This window comes from Hyperolius riggenbachi, chromosome 5 (assembly GCF_040937935.1).
Source record: "Hyperolius riggenbachi isolate aHypRig1 chromosome 5, aHypRig1.pri, whole genome shotgun sequence".
NCBI lineage: Eukaryota > Metazoa > Chordata > Amphibia > Anura > Hyperoliidae > Hyperolius > Hyperolius riggenbachi.
The window spans coordinates 23,489,497-23,510,714 of NC_090650.1; the positions used below are offsets into that span (position 1 = coordinate 23,489,497).

At 45.4% G+C, this 21,218-nt stretch overlaps 1 protein-coding gene across 2 annotated transcripts in view; it reads right to left on the minus strand.

The window, feature by feature from the left end:
• The window catches only part of PTH1R (parathyroid hormone 1 receptor), a 452,655-nt gene that overhangs the window by 98,196 nt on the left and 333,241 nt on the right, over window positions 1-21,218 (minus strand). For both annotated transcript variants that reach the window (XM_068235179.1, XM_068235181.1), the window contains exon 3: window positions 18,161-18,271. In XM_068235179.1, the coding sequence (XP_068091280.1) occupies window positions 18,161-18,271 (111 nt within the window). The remainder of the gene's footprint in view (window positions 1-18,160; window positions 18,272-21,218) is intronic.

A 21,218-nucleotide genomic window follows, 5' to 3' on the forward strand; every position in this document is an offset into this window, starting at 1 on the left:
ATAACTCACCTTCTTCATCCGTTCCCCCGCAGTTTCAATATCTTTCCTCTCCCGGCGTCCGTCGCCTGGTAACAGCGCCCCCTGTGATGACATACCGCATGTCATCACAGGAAGCGCTGTTACTAATGAGATAGATGCCGGGAAAGGAAGGACATTGAAGCAGCGCGGGTTCGGCGGAAGCAGGTGAGTTATTATTATTATGTCCGCTCCCCCCGCTCCTGCGCCCAACACATGCCGCCCATACCAACTAACCTAAACTGCGGGAACCTACCTAACACCTATACTGCGGGGCACCTACCTAACTAACCTAAACTGCCGGAACCTACCTAACTAACCTAAACTGCAGGAACCTACCTATTTAACCTAAACTGCAGGAACCTACCTACCTAACTAACCTATACTGTGGGAACCTACCTACCTACCTAACTAACCTATACTGCGGGAACCTACCTAACTAACCTATACTGCGGGAACCTACCTACCTAACCTATACTGTGGGAACCTACCTAACTAACCTATACTGCGGGAACCTACCCAGCCAAGCTATACTGAGGGAACCTACCTAACTATCCTATACTGCGGGAACTTAACTAACTAACCTATACTGCGGGAACCTACCTAACTAACCTATACTGCAGGAACCTACCTAACTATCCTATACTGCGGGAACTTAACTAACTAACCTATACTGCGGGAACCTACCTAACTAACCTATACTGCAGGAACCTACCTAGCCAAGCTATACTGAGGGAACCTACCTAACTATCCTATACTGCCGGAACCTACCTATATAACCTAAACTGCAGGAACCTACCTATCTAACCCATACTGGGGGGACCTACCTATCTAACCTATACTGGGGGAACCTACCTATCAAACCCATACTGGGGAAACCTACCTTTCGAACCTATACCGCGGGAACCTACCTATCTAATCTATACTGCGGGCACCTACCTATCTAAACTATACTGGGGGCACCTACCTATCTAACCCACACTGGTGGCAACTATACGGGCTACCCTATACTGGAGGCACCAACGTAGATAACCTATAAAGCAGGCACCTACCTATCTAACCTACACTGGGGGCAACTATACAGGCTACCCTATACTGGAGGCACCTACGTAGCTAACCTGTACAACCTGTACTGCGGGCACCTATGCCTGGCTCCATGGGGGTGGGGTGGGGATTTTTACACCCTCGCCCTGGGTGAAATTTAGCCTAGAAACTGCTCTGATCTTCTATTACCAGTGTAAAAATGGCAGCAATTTAAATATTCCATTTGAAAATCAACAGGTGAATTTTGATTGGCTATTATAAGCTCCACCCACTTCCCTGAATATTAATCTCAGTCACCCAGTGACCATCTTGGCAAAGTTTGAGAACCCTGCCATTAACAGTGAAGAAGGGCTGCAGTTTACATTTTCCCAGTGAAATTTGTTTTTTGGCTCCGCCCACTTTTTGTAACCTGGACACACAGTCACTCAATGACCAAGTTTGTGAGCTTTGAGTCCTTGGCATCAATAATTTGTATTTTCCCAGTGAAATGAAAAACATCTGATTGGCTGTTTGTGGCTCTATCCCAGGCATGGGCAAACTTGGCCCTCCAGCTGTTAAGGAACTACAAATCCCACAATGCATTTGCCTTTATGAGTCATGCCTGTGGCTGTCAGACTCCTGCAATGCATTGTGGGACTTGTAGTTCCTCAACAGCTGGAGGGCCAAGTTTGCCCATGTCTGCTCTATCCCCTTTTCTAAATTTGAACCCCAGTGACCAACTGTATCAGGTTTGAGTCTTGTGCCATTAACAGTGCAAGAATGGCAGCAATTTTAATATTCCCTTTGAAAATCAACAGGTGAATTTTGGGTTGGCTTTTTTAGGCTCCACCCACTTTTCTGTATAATAATCTGTGCCATTAACAGTGCAAGAATGGCAGCAATGTAAATGTTCCCCTTGAAAATCAAAAGATGAATTTTGATTGGCTGCTGTACACTCCACCCACTTTCCTGAATATTAATCCTAGTCACCCAGTGGCCAACTGTGTCAAGTTTGAGAACCCTGCCAATAACAGAATGGCTGAAATCAATCTAACAAATCTGATTGGCTGTTTGTGGCTCCACCGCCTTTAGTGAATTTGGTCCCCAGTCACCCAATTACTGACTGTATCAGGTTTGAGGCCTCTGCCACTAACAGTGTAAGAATGGTAGCAATGTAAATATTCCCCATGAAAATCAATAGGTAAATTTTGATTGGCTGTTATAGGCTCCACCCACATTTCTGAATAATAATCCCAGGCACCCAGTGGCCAATTGTATCAAGTTTAGGAACCCTGCCATGTAAAAAATTAAGTTTCTGGCACCGCCCACTTTTTGTAACCTTGACATACTGTCACTCAATTACCAAGTTTATCAGCTTTGGGGTCCTTGGTATCAATACTTTGTATATCTGATTGGCTGTTTGTGGCTCCGCCCCTTTCTGAATTAGAACCCCAGTCACCCAGTGACCTGCTGTACCAGGTTTGAGGCATCTGCTATTAACAGTATAAGAATGGTTGCAGTTTAAATATTCCCTTTGAAAATCAAAAGTTGAATTTTGATTGGCTGTTGTAGGCTCCACCCACTTTCCAAAATCTTACTCACATTCACCCAGTGACCAACTGTGCAAAGTTTGACAACCCTACCATTAACAGTGTAAGAATGGCTGCAGTTTATATTTTCCCAGTAAAATGTGGTTTTGGCTCCACCCACTTTGTGTAACCTTGTCACACTGTCACTCAATTACCAATTTTGTGAGCTTTCAGGTTCCTGGCATCAAAAATGTGTGAATGGAAGCAGTTTATCCAGCAAAGAAATCTGATTGGCTGTTTTTGGCCCCACCCCTTTGGTGAATTTGGACCCCAGTCACCCAATGACTGACTGCAGCAAGTCTGAAGCCTCTGCCATAAACAGTGTAAGAATGGCAGCAGTTTAAATATTCCCCTTTAAACGCAATAGGTGTATTCTGATTGGCTGTTGTAGGCTCCACCCACTTTCCAAAATCTCAAAGGACTCAAAGCGCACAGCTGTGTCTCAGATTAATACAGGGTTGCAGGCTGGGTTGTGTTACAGAGGAGATAGTCAGATGTTCATGAATGCCAGACTGAAGAGGTAGGTTTTCAGTTTAGACTTAAATACTTCCAGGGATGGAGCTGTCCTGATTGGGTGTGGCAGGGAGTTCCAAAGTGTAGGGGCAGCATGACAAAAGGCTCTGTCTCCAAAGGTTTTGAGGAGGACTCTGGGGGTGACCAAGGTGTTACGTCCTTTTGATCTAAGATTGTGGGGGGTGTGATGTAGTTGCAACAAGTCCTTCACGTATCCAGGGCCCAGATTGTGCAAGGATTTGAATGTCAGTAAGCCAATCTTAAACAGAATTCTCCATTTTATCGGTAGCCAGTGGAGTGAGCTCAGGGTTGGTGTTATGTGGCAATGGCGGGGTTGGCTCGTTAACAGCCTTGCGGCGGCATTCTGTACTAATTGCAGGCGGCGCAAGTCTTTCTTATGCAGGCCTGTGTAGAGGACGTTGCAGTAGTCTAACCTTGATGTGACGAAGGCATGAACTAGGGTTGGAAGATCTTCTGAAGGAATTAGGTGTTTAATCCTTGCAATATTCCTTAGGTGAAAGAAGGAATGTTTCACAGCAGCTGAGATTTGATTCCTGAAGCTTAATTTCCCATCAATCAGTACTCCCAGGCTGCGCACACAGTCTGAGTTGTTCAGGTCTGAGCTCCCTATCCTTAGCGGTGTTGGTTGAGACTGGGGCTGCTTTGCTGTTGAGCCCTGGCCCTCGATAACAAGAACCTCAGTTTTGTCAGCATTAAGTTTTAGGCACTTTACTGCACTTTACCGCGATCGCGATTCCGCAGCTCAAATCTTGCGATTTGCCGTGATTCAGCATAATTTGAGCTTGTGATTCCTGTTCAATAGAACGAGAATCACAGAGCAGTCGCCCCTGAAACACTGTATGCAATGCGTTTGCAATTAATCAAAATCAGTGTGAATGTGTCCATAGGGATACATTGTAGCAGCGCTTTGCGGATCGCCAGCGATCATCAAAGCGCTGAAGAATCGACCCAGTGTGAACCAGCCCTTGAAAGAGACTCTGAAGCAAGACTTAAATCATGTTTAAAGCTTTTATTACTGTAAAGCACTATAGATAGTGCTAAACCGCCGCATCCCCGTGGCAAAACGAGGGCTTTATACCACCCAAATCCCTTCTGCAAAATCCCCAAATCCACGACTTTCTTGGGTGTGGATTTTGCTGCCCGGGGAGGCAGAGCTTAGGGCTGCAGCTCTGCCTCCATTCTCGTCAACCTGCCCTCGGATCTCCACCTCTCCCCCGCCCCTCTCAGTGAAGGAAGATTGAGAGGGGCGGGGAGAGGCGGAGATCAGCGGGGATTGACGCGCTAAGAGGCAGAGCTACAGCGCTAAGCTCTGCCTCATCAGGAAGCGCTCCCCGGACTTTGCAGAGGGGATTTGGAAGGTATAAACCCCTCGTTTTGCCGCGGGGATGTGGCGGATTAACACTATGTATAGTTCTTTACAGTAATAAAAGCTTTAAATATGATTTAAAACTCACTTCAGAGTCAGACTTTCTTTAAAGAGGAACTCCAGTGAAAATAATGTAGTAAAAAAAGTGCTTCATTTTTTACCATAATTATGTATAAATGATTTAGTCAGTGTTTTCCCATTGTAAAATCTTTCCTCTCCCCAATTTACATTCTGACATGTATTACATGGTGACAATTTTACTGTGGGCAGGTTATGAAGCTGCTCCTAGTTGTTTTGGCTGTTAGAGACAGCTGTAAACAGCTAATTCCTGTCTGTGAACATTGTTACATTGTGGCAGTTTGCCCAGGGTACCGCGGTACTCAGAGCTTCTTGTGGGAGGGGTTTCAGCACAAAATCAGTCATACAGCGCCCCCTGATGGTCTGTTTGTGAAAAGCATTATATTTCTCATGTAAAAGGGGGTATCAGCTACTGATTGGGATAAAGTTCGATTCTAGGTTGGAGTTTCTCTTTAAGTATTTTATACAATAGCAATTAAGCCAGACAATACTTTTGTTTTAATTGAGCAGTTTTACAACACAGTTTAACAACATATGTGCCACCTTTGCCTCATAATTAGCTGCTAGTTAGCTCACAGCTTTGCTCCTATATTTGTATAGTTAGTGAATAATGAGGTAATTAAATGAAGCCTTAAAATTGAATATAACTTTTGAAATTGAAGCTCCGTTTTAAGCCTTAAATGAAGCCTTAAAAGTGAGCTTTAAAAAAGGAATTATTACGCTCTAAATGTTTAGTGCATCAGGACCTGAAGGGAGGGGGAACAAATACAGTTACTGCACAATTTCTCAGTACCCGGGTCTCATAAAGTGATATAATGGCCCATACTCACGGGAAATTTTTTCGGGCTATCGCTAGCACACGGGAGCGTGTGCGCGACAGCTCGTCGCCAGGTCCCTCCGCGTACACACGTGGAAGAGGAATTACTGAAGCAACGGAAGATGTCGCCGACGTTTCTCCTCCTCGCCGGAAGTGGCGGGGATTTTCTATTATGTTGCTGTCGCTAGTCCGCATACTCACGCGGACTAGCGACAGTTGCGGCGAAGTTGCTGCGCAACTCTCGTCGGGCGATTGACCACGCCAATCGCCTGGCGACAGCAGCGACGAGCGACGGTTCGGGGTGCGCGCCCGTGTTGCGCCTCATACTCACGGGCGACCTGTCGCCGCAACACGCGTGCGCTGCGTGTTGCAGCGACAATTGTAGCCTGTGAGTATGGGCCATTAAAGACTTGACAGAGAACTGGTTTGCAAGAGAGATGAGGTCCTCTATGTCAAAGTACAGCAACCATCCCTATTTAAGGGGGGGGGGGGGGGGGCTACAGGACCATTTATTATCAACGCACAAAACCTTTGGGCCTGTTTCCACTTGTCAGGAAATCTATGAGGTGGACTGTGCAGAAAAAATCAGAACAGCAGAGCCATCAGAATTCACACACCGCAAGGCTAGTGTGCGATTCGCCTGTAGTGTATTTAATAGGAACTCCGCCTGCGTTTTCGTTATGCGAATTTTCCATGAGAATTTGCGTACGTTTTCACTTAAAATCAATGTAAAAGCACACAGGCACTGACATGGCTACATTCACATACTTACAAACAGATGCAAATTTTAATGCGTTTTCTGCAACGGAATTGCACCGCACTAGTGGAAACAGGCCCTAAAAGGAAACCAGAGACGTAATAAACAACGTTTTATACATGCCCGGGGCTTCCTCCAGCCCCATGCGCAAGTATCGCTCCCGCGCCCCCGTCCTCAGTCTATTCTAAGCTCCAGTACCTGTCCCGTCACTTCAGCCAGTCGCGGCCAGTTTAACACAAGAGAAGTGCGTCCTCTACGTATCTCTCCAGCGGCTGCGCAGACTGGCCCGTGACTGGAGGAAGTTACGGGACCAGGTACTGGCGATAGAGAAGACTGCAGATGGCAGCGTGGGAGCGATCTGAGCTTATGGGGCTGGAGGAAGCCCCAGGTATGTATAAAACTTAGTTTATTACGTCTCTGATACACTTTAAGAGGAACTGAAGCCAAAATAATATAATGAAAACAAATGCTTAACATCTTTAGAACTGGCAAGTGATCCCTTTGGAATGTTCATGTACAAAGTGTACTGAAGCCAGTAGAAAACATCTTGGGGGGGGGGGGGGGGGTTGATTCCACACAAAAAACAGCATAGTGGGAGGGCAGTGCTTTGTAAAAAAATATATGTACCTCACAGGGAGGGGCTGTCACTGGCTACCTAAATGGGGGCTCTCTGGCAATGATGACACCGGATGCTGTCACGAGTAATCAGGGGTGATTACTCATGATTCATCCTATTAGTCGCGTTGCAAGCCTCTTACCGGCACACTTCCTCCTTCCGGCTTGAAGGAGGAAGTGCGCCGGTGTGAGGTTTGCAACGCGACCAATAAGACGCATGCAAGCTCTTTGGAATGCAGGGCGGGCAGTGTAATTACGGGCAAATAACCCCTTGTATGCCCGCCGCACACCTGCGCCAATTAAACCTTATTTGAATCACAAGTAATCACCCCTGATTACTCGTGACAGCATCCAGTGAGCATCGGGGGGGGGGGGGGGGCTCTCAGGCCACTATCAGGAAGATGGTGCCTTAATGGGCAGCCACGGCCACAGGATTCTGGCTGTATTTCTTCCCTAATCCCTACCAATTCACTTGTTTTCCCCTAAAGGTTTGCAGTGTGGTCTGGTGTAGCCTGGGACACTGGTGCGGGTCGTGGGGAATTTGGGACCTGGAGTTTTTCCGCCTTGCCGCTGCCTGGGCCCTTTGTCTGTGCAGGTTCAGGTCTTGTGGAGTCCACCGCTGCTACCCAGGAGGTCAGGGCTCCACTGAGGTAGGACACAGCGCTGATTGGGAAACCTTTGGCCTCACTAGATGGCGCTCCATGATCCATCCACCGGCTGCTGCTGCTCCACCGCAGCAGAGACACCTCTGGTTCAGCCCCTCTGTGATGTCACTGCAGCCAGACACTTCTGTGGCAGCCGGATTATCTTGACCAGCCCTGCTGAATGCTGCCCAGGAGTCGGGACCCACCACAGAAATGGACACCTGTAACCCTGTGTGTGTGTCATTGCAACAGACACACACCAAGAGTTAAATATGCATTTCGTTTTTGTGGAAAGTGCTGCTGTAAAGAAGCTGCCCAGCATGCAGGGGAGGACTGGCCCAGGGGGACGGGGGGCAATTGCCCCCCGGGCCGCCCGAATCTTAAGTAATTAGGGCCGGCTGCTGCTATACGCAGCGGCCGCAGACATACTACAGGTGACAGGTTCGCAGTGGGGATCGCAACCTCGCGTGATATTTCCCGGCAAGTTGAAGTATCCAATCAGAGAAGGGGCTGAGGCGGCCGGCCGTGGTGTGCCCTTGTGCGTGGCTGCGCCTGCGGTGGATGTGAGCGGCACAAGGACACAAATAGCTTAGGTCCTCTCCGGCCCGGTGGGTTGACCCTGCTTGACTCCGCCCCCCGCCTGGAGCCATTGCCGCCCGCAACGTGCTGCTGTGCCTGCAGTGTCATCGGAGTGAGCTGACTCACGCTTCAGCTTTCTGTGCTGGGGGCCTGGAGCTGTGGCTACGAGTGGCTGGCTGGAGGAGTCGGACACAGTCCTCCCCTGTGCTGCTGTGCCTGAGGTGTCGTCAGAGTGAGCTGTCTCACTCTTCAGCTTTCTGTGCTGGGGGGGCTGGGGGCCTGGAGCTGCGGCTACAAGTGGCTGGCTGTCCTGGCTGGAGGAGTCGGACACTCTGGGGGCTGGGAGTCGGAGATGCCACCTATAGCTGCTTGCTGCTGTGGAGGAGGAGGAGGTGTAGGACTGAGGAGACAGGAGGATAGAGGAGGTCGGGTCCAGGTTGCCAGAGGAGAAGGTGGTTTTTATAAATTTTGTTTCTGTACTTCTTCTCCCTTCTTGTCACTGAGTTACTCACACTTTGCTGCCTGCCTGCTACTGCTGTCAACTTCAATTCTCTGCCCAGGCCAGTGCCCTCTGAGTTTTTTTTTGTGTGATAATCATCTCCATTCTTACCCTGGCCTGAGGGGGAAAGTTTTTTCTTCTTGTGGTGTGATTGGCGGCAGGGGAGGGGGGAGGCAGGCAGTTAGGCACTGTCAAACAGGTAGTTGGAGGGGGGGGGGGGGGGGTAGGTGTCAGACAAGTAGTTTGTATGGTGGGTGGGCAGGAGTGGGGTTAGGCATCACCAGGTAGGTAGGTTTGTGTGTGTGTGTGTGTGTGTGTGTGTGTGTGTGTGTGTGTGTGTGTGTGTGTGTGTGTGTGTGTGTGTGTGTGGGTTGTTTAAAGTAGTTATCAGGCATTTTTAATGAAATAAGTGCTACTTACCCGGGGCTTCCTCCAGCCCCACGCTCCCAGCATGTCCCTCGCCGCAGCTCTGCAATCAGCCATTCGCTGCCGCTGCCTCCCAGTCCCCGGCAATGGCACCAGTCCGACCTGGATGTCGCCCTGTGCTGCGCCTGTGCGAGCAGCACTGTCAATCACCGCCACGTGGACCGGAGTGTACTGCGCAGGGGCAGTAGTTCTGCGTCTGCACAGTACGCTCTGGTCCATGTGGCAGGGATTGACAGCGCCGCTCGCACAGGCGCAGTCGGCCTGACGTCATCGCCGGGGGCTGGGAGGCAGCGGCAGCGAACAGCTGACTGCAGAGCTGCGGCAAGGGACATGCTGGGAGCTTGAGGCTGGACGAGCCCTGGGTAAGTAGCACTTATTTTCATGAAAAGAAAAAAAAGCCTGATAACTCCTTTAAGGTTAGGCATCAGACACAGACAGGTAGATTGTGCGGAGAAATGGGGTTAGGCATCAGGTACATAGTGTGTGTGTGTGTGTGGCTGGGGCTGTTAGTCATCACAATTTGAAGATTTGCACACAAGAAAGATATGGCTTTGGGCTGGGGATGCCGTGAAACGGGCCTCTAGTTTGTGTTGTCCCCCCAGGCCAAAAGGTCCCAGTCCTCCCCTGCCAGCATGGAACAGGTTTTGGCAGTTGAAGGCTAGTGAGGGGGAGGAGTCAAGTAGCCGTGGAGACTGAGTTGATGATGCAGCAAGAGATTAGCTTGATGTGTGAGGATATGGAGGAGAGGGACAAAAAGAGAGGCAGAGAGCACAACTTAAAACTAAATCAAGGAAGATAAAGCAAGCTGCAGACATTACAGGAGAGGAGAGCGACGACCACTCACAACTACAGGCCAATAAAGAGCAATAATACTGGAGAGATAAGCCAGAAGAGAAATAGTGAGGAAGAGAAAGGAAAAGACCAAGAAAGTAAAAATTACCTGTAACAGAGAGAGGTAATAGAAAACAGCAGAGACACGACAGTGACACAGAGACAGCAGCACAGCAATGCATACAAAAGTGTGACAGAGAAACAAGTGACAGGATTAAAGAGAGAGTGAAGACTGCAGTGTAGTGTCTGGAGAGATAGTGTGACAGCAGCTGGCAGACAAGATTCTGAGGAGACAGTGGTGAAGAAACCTTAAAAAGACATGGGCAGAATGCAGAGTGTTGTGTGAGGACATTTCTTGCAAGTTAATGCTAATAAACTGTATCGCATATTTGTTTCTTGAACTAGGCCTGATCCTAGCAGGCTGAAGATATATAATAGGCCTATCTATACTCTTTCTGCTAAAAGAGAAGCTTATGAATGTGTTTTGTCTCTGAACTTTTTATACTTATGATTTAATACAAATATTTCAAAAAATATTTTAAAAAGAACTTGATTGGTGTCTGGAGGATTTCTTTACAGTTCAAGCATTTCAGAGGTGTTACATTTGGCGTAGTCGGCAGGATATTACCTAAGTGCCTTAAAACTGGAAGATGGAATCTCAGCCTACACTATCCACCAGAAATGATGCTTCAGCTACTCAGGCTGCAGGAGAATGGTCAGCAAGCTACACATCAGTGTTTACCATGACCGCTATTGGGATGTTAGCTGCATACCTACCAAGGTTCAATGGTTATAATATGGCCCTGAGAGAGTGGAGTGAAAGAATAGAGAGTGCTGTGCAGGCTTATAAAGTGCCCATAGAGCTGCATATGGAAATAGCAGTTATAACTTTGGAGGGAGATGCTCAACGAACAGTTATTAATGCTAAATTACCCACACCAGTATCGCTGAAACAAATTATTGAGGTATTGGAAGACATATATGGAGATCCTACAGACCTGCATTTGTGGAGAAAGAGATTTGTTGACAGAATTCAGAAGGATAACGAAAATATTCCTCAGTTCGCCAATGCCTTACAAGAAATAATGAGTGGACTACAGATAAAAGAGGAAAAGGAAAGAGGACAAACTACCACAGATTCTGCTGTGTGGCTGAGAGATCAGTTTATATGGGGATTAAGGAGCAACGTTATTAAAAGATCCTTAAAACAGAAAGTAGAATATTATCCAAGTTTGAATTTCCAGAAACTTCAAAGCTTAGCCATCAAGCTCAGTCAGGAGGAAGAAGCCAATCAGCTGGGAACACTGCAACAAAACACCACTATGAGTACTCATAAGAATTCAGCAGTTGAAGTCAAAACCAGTAATACTGAAGGGGAATTGAGAGAAGTAAAAACAACACTCAAAGAACTAAGTGAAGAGTTGACCAAAGTGAAACTATACATGGAGAAAAATGGATTTAAAAGAGATTATCCAAGGTGGAGATATAGAAACACAGAGGAATCTGGATGTTGGATCTGTCACCATAGTGGCCATATTGCTAGAGACTGTGCAAGAAGCTTTCAGAGAAAATTAAAGAATGCTGCAGTGGTGACCCGCATGGCAGGACAAGACAAGAAGGCCTCAGAAAAATGGAAGGAAGATGCATTAAAGTGGAAAAATAAGGTCATCGCACCCAAAGTTCTAGGAACTGTTAAATGGTTTCATGTGCGAAATGGCTATGGATTTATAAATCGGAATGACACCAAAGAAGATGTGTTTGTGCACTGGACAGCCATTAGGAAGAACAACCCCAGGCATTATCTTCGCAGTCTAGGACATGGAGAATCAGTTGAATTTGACATTGTGAAAGGAAGGAAAGGAACAGAGGCCGCTAATTTAACTGGTCCTGGTGGTACTCCAGTTCAAGGTAGCAAGGATGCAAGATGTTGGATTCCGTATACGCCTCGGGGAAACTATGGTGATTATCACTTGGAGAGCTTCTTGTACAGCCAGAAACAAGGTGGAGCAAAATACCCTGTACAACCTACTTTATATGAAGAATTTAGACAGAGGTGTGACCAGGATTCATCTGTTCCTCAACCAGGTAGAACAACAAGTGATACTGGAAGATTTCTGGAAGCTGGAACTAATGAAGGAAAGAAAAATAAGACTCCAGATGAACCTATTATTCATGCTCAGGGTAGAGCACCAGAAGATTTAGACCATCAGAAGGCTGAAGACTGTGAAAGTGGTCAGATAAATAAAATACCAGGACCTAGTCAGAAAGTAATGATTAATGACTTCTTAGTGGGAGATGAAGTATTACAACATAGAACAGATATGTCTCGAAGAAAGGAATTGGAATCGTATTGGCAACCGATGCCCCAACCTCAACGGCTCAAATGTTATAAAAGGACTCAACGAGCATCAGAAACCCTACCACTTACAAGTGTTAAGGTAGCTGAAGACAAAGAGTTTGGGAACTCAGAGAAGGAAAAGCAAAGAGGTTTTCCACAAACAGAAATAGACCACGAGTCAAAATGGAAAAAAAAAATCAACATTCACCACATCCTGAACAGTTCGGATTACATGTTGACACTGTGACTTGGTTAAAAGAAAAATTGTAGGGACTACAATTTGAAAAAAAGGGGATGAATGTAACCCTGTGTGTGTGTCATTGCAACAGACACACACCAAGAGTTAAATATGCATTTCGTTTTTGTGGAAAGTGCTGCTGTAAAGAAGCTGCCCAGCATGGAACAGGTTTTGGCAGTTGAAGGCTAGTGAGGGGGAGGAGTCAAGTAGCCGTGGAGACTGAGTTGATGATGCAGCAAGAGATTAGCTTGATGTGTGAGGATATGGAGGAGAGGGACAAAAAGAGAGGCAGAGAGCACAACTTAAAACTAAATCAAGGAAGATAAAGCAAGCTGCAGACATTACAGGAGAGGAGAGCGACGACCACTCACAACTACAGGCCAATAAAGAGCAATAATACTGGAGAGATAAGCCAGAAGAGAAATAGTGAGGAAGAGAAAGGAAAAGACCAAGAAAGTAAAAATTACCTGTAACAGAGAGAGGTAATAGAAAACAGCAGAGACACGACAGTGACACAGAGACAGCAGCACAGCAATGCATACAAAAGTGTGACAGAGAAACAAGTGACAGGATTAAAGAGAGAGTGAAGACTGCAGTGTAGTGTCTGGAGAGATAGTGTGACAGCAGCTGGCAGACAAGATTCTGAGGAGACAGTGGTGAAGAAACCTTAAAAAGACATGGGCAGAATGCAGAGTGTTGTGTGAGGACATTTCTTGCAAGTTAATGCTAATAAACTGTATCGCATATTTGTTTCTTGAACTAGGCCTGATCCTAGCAGGCTGAAGATATATAATAGGCCTATCTATACTCTTTCTGCTAAAAGAGAAGCTTATGAATGTGTTTTGTCTCTGAACTTTTTATACTTATGATTTAATACAAATATTTCTTAAAAAGAACTTGATTGGTGTCTGGAGGATTTCTTTACAGTTCAAGCATTTCAGAGGTGTTACACACCACTGCACCTTTTGAGCTGGAACACCTTGGCCAGCACTGACAGATGACAGATGTCAGCAATCGGGATCCTCAGCAGCGTCAGGCATCACGCTAGTTTCTTTCATGAAGAACTGGGTCATCACTGCTGAACCTTTGCATCCCTCTGCCCCCCCCCCCCCCCCCTCATGTCTCCATAGGGCTAACAGATGATGCAAAGTGCGACTGATGGCTCCGTAGTATGGCAGCCTCGGCTATTGACTTTCAGACATTATCCCCCATTCTTCCAGAACCTGTATCAGCCAAAACCAATTACAGGTACAAGCCCCATTTGTACTCGGATAAATAAATGATTCTGATTCTAAAGGGGATCTCTCCGGCACCCCATGGGGGGGAGGGGGCTCTCTCTGAAACTCTAGAGAAAAAGGCTATGCTGGTAGGGAATCTAATCTACCTAATATGGGGTAGCCAACGTTTGCGCGTTGTAATTTGCAGAGTGAAACGGCCCTTAGGCACATTTATCAGGATTCGCGCATGCAGAAAAATGCACGCCCCTGTACCCGCTTGGGCATCACGCACATTTTATGTTCACTTTTTTTATGTGACTTTAAAGAGACACTGAAGTCTCCTAAAAATCCTGTTTTTATTTTAAAAATGTGTTTAACAATACTGTCCTACCTAAGCCGCAGCATCCCCACCGCTGTACACTAATTAAATCCCCCCTAACTTCCCCTTCCCTCTCCCCCGAAAAATCCACGACTTTCTTGGTCGTGAATTTTACTGCCCTGTGCGCTTCCGTGTGAGGCAGAGCTGCCTCACACACGTCTATCAGCGGCGGATCTCCGCCTCTCCCCCGCCCCTCTCAGTGAAGGAAGACTGAGAGGGGCGGGGGAGAGGCAGCGATCCATTGCTGACAGACGCGCTGAGAGGCAGAGCTCCGGCTCATAGCTCTGCCTCTCACAGAAGCGCTGCCCGGATTGCCCCCGGGGAGTTAGGGGGGATTTAGTTTGTGTACAGCGTCGGGGATGCGGCGGTTTAGGTAGGACAGTAATGTTAAACACATTTTTACAATAAAAACAGTATTTTTATGAGACTTCAGAGTCTCTTTAAATTGGACAGCTCTCTACTTTTTCCTGCACAATGCAAGAATTCCCAATTACAATGTATTTTGCTGTAATTAAAAAAAAAAAAAACAGAAGATAAAGTGTGCAAACCGCGATCGCTAAATGGCGGAAATCCTGGAATAGCAGAACGATACTGTTTGTCAAGTGCGCTCTCTACCTCATTGTCACTTAGACTGAAAAACGTCCTTGTAAAAGAAGTGAAACATCTTTAGAAACATAAAAAGGTGACCAGTTGAAACTACCTCATATTTTTTGTAGAAGTTCTCGAAAATAACTATTTTCACGGTCTCTATTACGCAGGTTTACGGCAGTGTAATAAAACGCGCCGCGGAACAGAACAACATAAAGTGTAATATTATCCTTGACATCCGCGCTCCTCTGTAGACCTCCGCACACAATATGTCTTTTACGTACGCAGTCATTTACACACAACGATTGTTCCAGGAGAGGCGGACAGAATGATTTCACTGCAGCGCTTTCCTGTAATGTGCTTGCGGTGAATCTATACCGTACATTTCACCTCCGACACCCCTGACTAATGTACAGCAAGCTGGTATAGTGTGTAGCAGACGTTATCTACAGGGCGGACCTGAGCAGCTATAGGCCTGGAACCCACTGCAAAACGCAATCGCTAATCAGAATCGCTAGCGTTTTGTATAAGCAGTTTGTAAGCGATGTCATGAGCGTTTTAGGGAGCGCTTTTAAAAAGTGTATCAATTTGCTAGCGGTTGTGTAGCGATTAACGTTTTAAAATCTGATTGGTCCTTTCAATTAATTTTAATTTTGTTACAGTGTGCAGTAACTTTAAAACGCTCAGTGCAGGTTTTGATGAGCGATTACTTACTTAACATTGAAGCGCTAACGCTCCCAAAATGCTGCATGTCCTGCGTTTGTGATTTTTCTAATCGCAATCGCTCCAGTGGAAGTTGCCCCATCCATTTACATTAGCTGAGCGTTTTTACAAAACGCTGGCGTTTTCAAATGCTCCCTAAATGCTCAAAAAAATCGCCCTTGTGGGTTCCAGCCCGGAGAGTGTTAAATAAAAACACCAAAGTAATCATTCTGAGCATGAATATATGATTACCGAGATAATTCACTTTTTCAGGAGCTTTCAAAGTTACTAGACCATACCTCCCAACTTTTTGAGATCAGAAAGAAGGAAACTTGGGCCACACCCGTGATCACGCCCCCACCACACCCCTAGTCACGCATTATGTAAACATTTCATTAAAAAATGTTGTTTTATAATTCAAACCACACTGGTCCTTTCTATCCTGGTTCATTTTCCTTCATAATATTTAAAAATAAGAAATATATCCATTTAAAGGATGTGAATATACAGTTTAGAGTCAATTAAACAAGTTTTTCAGTAGAAAAATACATATATTTACACAGATCTGTATATCAGTCCTGAAAGAGGGACACATAAGGAAGAAAGAGGGTTTGAGGGACAGGCAGGGCCGTATTTACATCACAGGAGCCTATAGGCACAGATGTCCTGGCACCTTAGACTCCGCTCTCCATGAACCTACAAACTCCCGCCGAACCGCACCACAAATGTGCTGTCTGGCGCAACTGTCACTTCTCCCTTACTTCCCTTGCCAGTCAAAGGTATCTACAGGTGCCCTGTGGTATTGCATAGCCAGAAGTACCCTCATGTACACACTCTGCATAGGGATGGAGGGAGGGAGGCACTAGGGGAGAGGAGTAAGCCGCCTTTCCATCATCAGGTGCCTGTAGGCATGAGCCTACAGTGCCTTATGGTAAATCCGGCCCTGGGGACAGGGTTCCCAAAGAGGGACTGTCCCACCAAAAGAGGGTCAGTTGAGAGCTATGACTAAATGCTTAGCAAACCAAACATTAACTGATGTATAAAGGTGGCCATACATCTCTCGACTTGGTGGCCGGTCGGACATCTGATTTGATAACTATTATCAAAAAGGATGAAAATTGGTGTCGCCAAGAGCATGCCCGATCGGCGATACAGCCAATTCCTGGCCAAAATTAGTCACATGCATCAACTGGACATGCTGCAAGATGTCCGGCCCTTGTGATGGATTGGCTGCTTGGCGGTAACAGCGAGCGATATTGTCCGCAATTGCATACACCGCACCTGGTTGCCGGCAAACACGTGGGGTTCCAGCCCCAGGAAAGTAAAGAAAGATTCATTTTGTCGCCTCGCTTGTCCTTTGAAGAGACACTGAGGCAAAAAAAACAAAACAAAAACTTATGATATAATGAATTGTAGGTGTAGTACGGATAATGAATAGAACATTAGCAGCAAAGAAAAGAGTCTCATATTTTTCTTTTCAGTTACCAGTATATGGCTTTTCTTTTTATAACATTACATCAATCTGTAATATTTGCAGTTTAACAATTACACTCTGCATTTTAAACTATGAAACAGAGCAGAGCTAATAACCCTTTGAACTTCTCTGCAGTAAAACCTTATCTAAAGCTGCCTGTCACTGTTTCTTTGATGAACAAGTGCTTCAGAAAATAGTTCAGAGCAGCTCATTTGCATAGATAACAAGTGATGTTTCTTAACTCTTCCTGTACTGGAAACAATATCAGATTGTTCTTTGCTACTAATGTCCTATTTCTAAGCTGTGCTACACATACAATTCATTATATTATACGTTTATTTTTACTTCAAATTCCCTTTAAGTATTGATAAGATCAGGGGCCTAACTAGAAATCACTGGACCCCCCTGCGAAACTTTGGATAGGTCCCCCTCCCCCCTCACTTTCTGCACAGGGAAACTGAGAACCAATGGTATTCAGTTGGCTAGTGCACACTTGAATGTGTTTTCCCCATGCAGATAAAAACAGACAGCAGTGAAGCACTGCACACATTTTCTCTATCAGTTACATGCACTTCTGTGATAAAACGTTCATGTTTTCACACATACAGACACATGTGGTGGGCAGAAAACGCATACAGAAAAATGCACACAGAAAACCAACAGACAAGTGTGCTCCCAGCCTCTGCTGAGCCAGTTCTGCTCCATCAGAGATAAGCAGACTTCTCCAGCATCATTACAGTACACAACACTTGGGGAGAGGGGCAGGTCGCTGTACACAAGAGCCTGTTGCACACTGAATTGGGAATGTCTACAAATCTTTGTCTACAAAACTTTGTATCATTCCTTATCAGTGGCTGAGCAGATGCAGTCATTAGAACAATTGTGCAAAGAGCAGAAAGTTTTTTCCTCCTGTGCCCTTAGTTGTCAGTCTGTCAGGACAGGAAAAAGGAACTTCTCCCCACATAGGGCCCCCTGTGGCTTCTGGGCCCCCTGCAGATGCATCCCTTGCAGGGTCTATTGTTACGCCGCTGGATAAGATAGTATCTTCTCTTTTTCTAGTATTCTTCTCATAGCAATGATGGTGAAGCAGGTTGTATGATGGCATTGTACTTATACACACTTGTAGATACTGTTGTGGACGTCTCGGTCACTTTTGCGATTGTGTTTCCTTTCTTTAATTAAGAAACGCTCTTTAAACAGCACAAAATAAATTTAGAAAATTGATCAGAAATTGATAGAAAAGGAATCATTTTGGAAACGGATCCAGTGATCCGATCTGCAGAGACAACCGATAAGTGTATGAGCAACTTCACACGAGGTATTGCTAGTCTGATGGCTCTGAACAAGTACATCTAATGCATGCATCATCCTGAAAATGGTAATTTCCACATCTGCATGATGAAAGCAGATGACACTATTGTTTGAAAAGGTCAGAACAGCTTTACAATTACCTTTGTGGTTGAAGTCATAGATGTATTCAGGACAGAGCACAGACACCGTACTGCCAGGCTTCGACTCCGGCCAACATAGGATTCCGTCCCATTCCGACTGACAGAGTCCATCTGGAAGAAAGAGAAATGTCGGTGAGATCCCAGACACGCCCTGACACCTTAGAGACACAACAAGCACGGCTTTCATTTTGTTACTAATGTAAGCATTAGAGGTAGTGCTTGTTTATTTTCATGGTAGTAGTTCCACCACAATGCATGAAGATCATTGGGTAGAGTAAAAATACAGGAAAACCATTAACACCAGTCCCTGCCCAGAGGATCTTACCGTCTGTTAGTCTCACCACAATGAATGAGGTGCATTGGGAAAAGGAAAAATACAGGTAAACCATTAACATCAGTCCCCGCCCCAGAGGATCTTACAGTCTTAGTTCCCCCACAATTCATGCATAGTATTGGGTAGAGGAAGAATACAGGAAATCCATTAACACTCGTCTCCACCCCAGAGGATCTTACAGTCTCTTAGTTCCACCACAATGCATGAAGAGCATTTGGTAAAGTAAAAATAAATCATTCCCCACCCCAGAAGATCTTACAGTGCATAAGTCTCACCACAATGCATGTAGATGAATGGGCAGAGGAAAAATACAGAAAAATACTGACCACGGTCTCCACCCCAAAAGAACTGACACTCTTAATATTCTCACGACAATCTACTGACAGTACAGGGTAGTGGAGGAACACAATGAACTATTAACATCAGTCTATGCCCCAGAGCTTACACCCTAATATTCTCTCCACAATCCAATGATAGTCAACCAAGAAACATTTCACTATGGGGGACTAAAGTGGTCCATACAATGAAAAGGAATTCCACTTAAATTGAAAAATTAGATTAATCATAGGATTGGGGCTGAGCAAGTCTCTGTAAAGTAACTAAAAATGATTGTTCTATTTGAACCAGCTAAGAATTTTGAGAACAATGGGCTCCAACTGCACTTTTTTCCAACCATATCAACAATACTGGTGTACAGACTGCCCAAAAACTCCAGCCTTGCTACAAGAGAAACTGCCAGCTGGAGCCACTGAAACAAAAAAGCAAGTTAAAATATTGTTTTCTGTTAATCCATGAAATATGGTACATACTAATGGTTGGCGTCATTTTTTCAACATACTAATGGTTGGCGTCAGATTAGAGCGTTCTAGCTTTTCAACCATATGCAACTCCACCTGGGTTATATAACATAGTGAGAGGGAGTTACTGAAGTGTCATTAGGTTTGTGGTTGTGCCACTGTTTTCATGTAAAGGACCTGCACTGAGGCTGTATTTAGGGAAGACATTACTTTTGCTTTGTTTTATAGTTTAAAAGACAGAATGTGGTTATAAAACTGCAACTATGACAGTATGATGCAATGTTATTAAAAAAAGCTGTATAACTGGAAATAAAAATACGACCCTTTTCTTTGCTACTAACGTTCTATTCCTTATCCGTACTATCCATACAATTCATTATATCATAAGTTTTTGTTTTTTTTCATTTCAGGTTTGCATTAAAGAGGAGCTGTCAGCCATACTATCTCAGAAAACACCCACATATATAAGTAGATAAATACTTGCTCTACTTACATAACACATGTCGGTCGCACTAATAGCAGCGCAAGTTAATTTGGGCTATTCAGACGTATTTATCGGCTACATTAGTTTTTCATGGCGCAGACTGCATGATATGGGCGCAGGTCACGGCTATGCCTGCAATCGGCTATTTATGATACCACTGAAACTTTTTACAAAGCACTGCCAGTGCCAGCCAGCTTCCGCTATGTGTTATTACCTAACTAAAAGTAACAATTTACAATGCGCTGCGGCCAAATGAATAGTAAGTGCTGTAATAGCGGCTTGAAGTTTTAAATTATGGCTCACGGCTGCTCTGTAATGCTTCAATGCTTACATTTCTGTGCATGGCTGCACTATGCCGATATTTAAACCCTGCTTCTTCTGCCGGCACTATAGACATTCCCCGATTAGTTACCCAGCCAGCCAGCCAGCCTCTATGCTGATATATAAACCCCCGCTTTTTATGCCACTTCTGCAGTTAAATAATCCCCTCTGCTCCCGCTGTATAAGTCCTGCACATCATGCTCCAACAATGGTACATGACTGCGCTATGCTGATTTGACGTCTGGACAGCTTGGCCCTTAAAAATAAATAACGTTTTAGGAAGTTATGCATCCTTCCTCTATACACTGCTCAGTCCCTCTCCTACCTGGTTTTCTCTCGACTCTGCACTGCCTTTTCTATCAGCAAGGAGTTTGCATGTTGTCCCTGTGTCTCAGTGGGTTTCCTCTGGGCACTCCGGTTTCCTCCCACATCCCAAAAACATACAGATAAGTTAAGTGGCTTCCCCTAAATTGGCCTGACTACGATATAGACATATGACCATGGTAGGGGTTAGATTGTGAGCCCCTCAGAGGGACAGTTAAGTGACAAGACAATATACTCTGTACAGCGCTGTGGAAGCTATATAAATAATAATAATAATAATAATAATAATAAATGAAGTTAATTCCTGGGTTAAGGTTAAGCCTATGTTGATCTACACCAATTGTATACTTGTATGTATATACATTAAGTATCTGTATCACTCGGATGTCATATACTTTTTCCAATAAAGCCTGTTTTTGTTTAAAACCATCATTGCTTAAAATCAACTCTGACATTTAGGCTTCTTGCACACCAAGACGTTGCATTAGGTGGCACGTTAAGGTCGCATAACGTGCACCTAACACAACGTATGGTGCTGCAAGAGCCGACGGTAGAGTGAGCCGCGTTAGGCGGCTCTATCCCTATAAGGTCTCCCAGAGTGGCGCTGATTGGCCGGCGGGACCACGTGATGCGGAGCGAGACACTCCGCATCACGTGGTCCCGCCGGCCAATCAGCTGCCGCCAGTGCAGTGAATATTAAGTAGCCATGTGCACGGCTACTGTAGCGGCATCTCCCCGCCTCCTCTCTGCCCCCTACTGAGCACGTGCAAACAGTCTAACGCGGCTATAGCCGCTCTA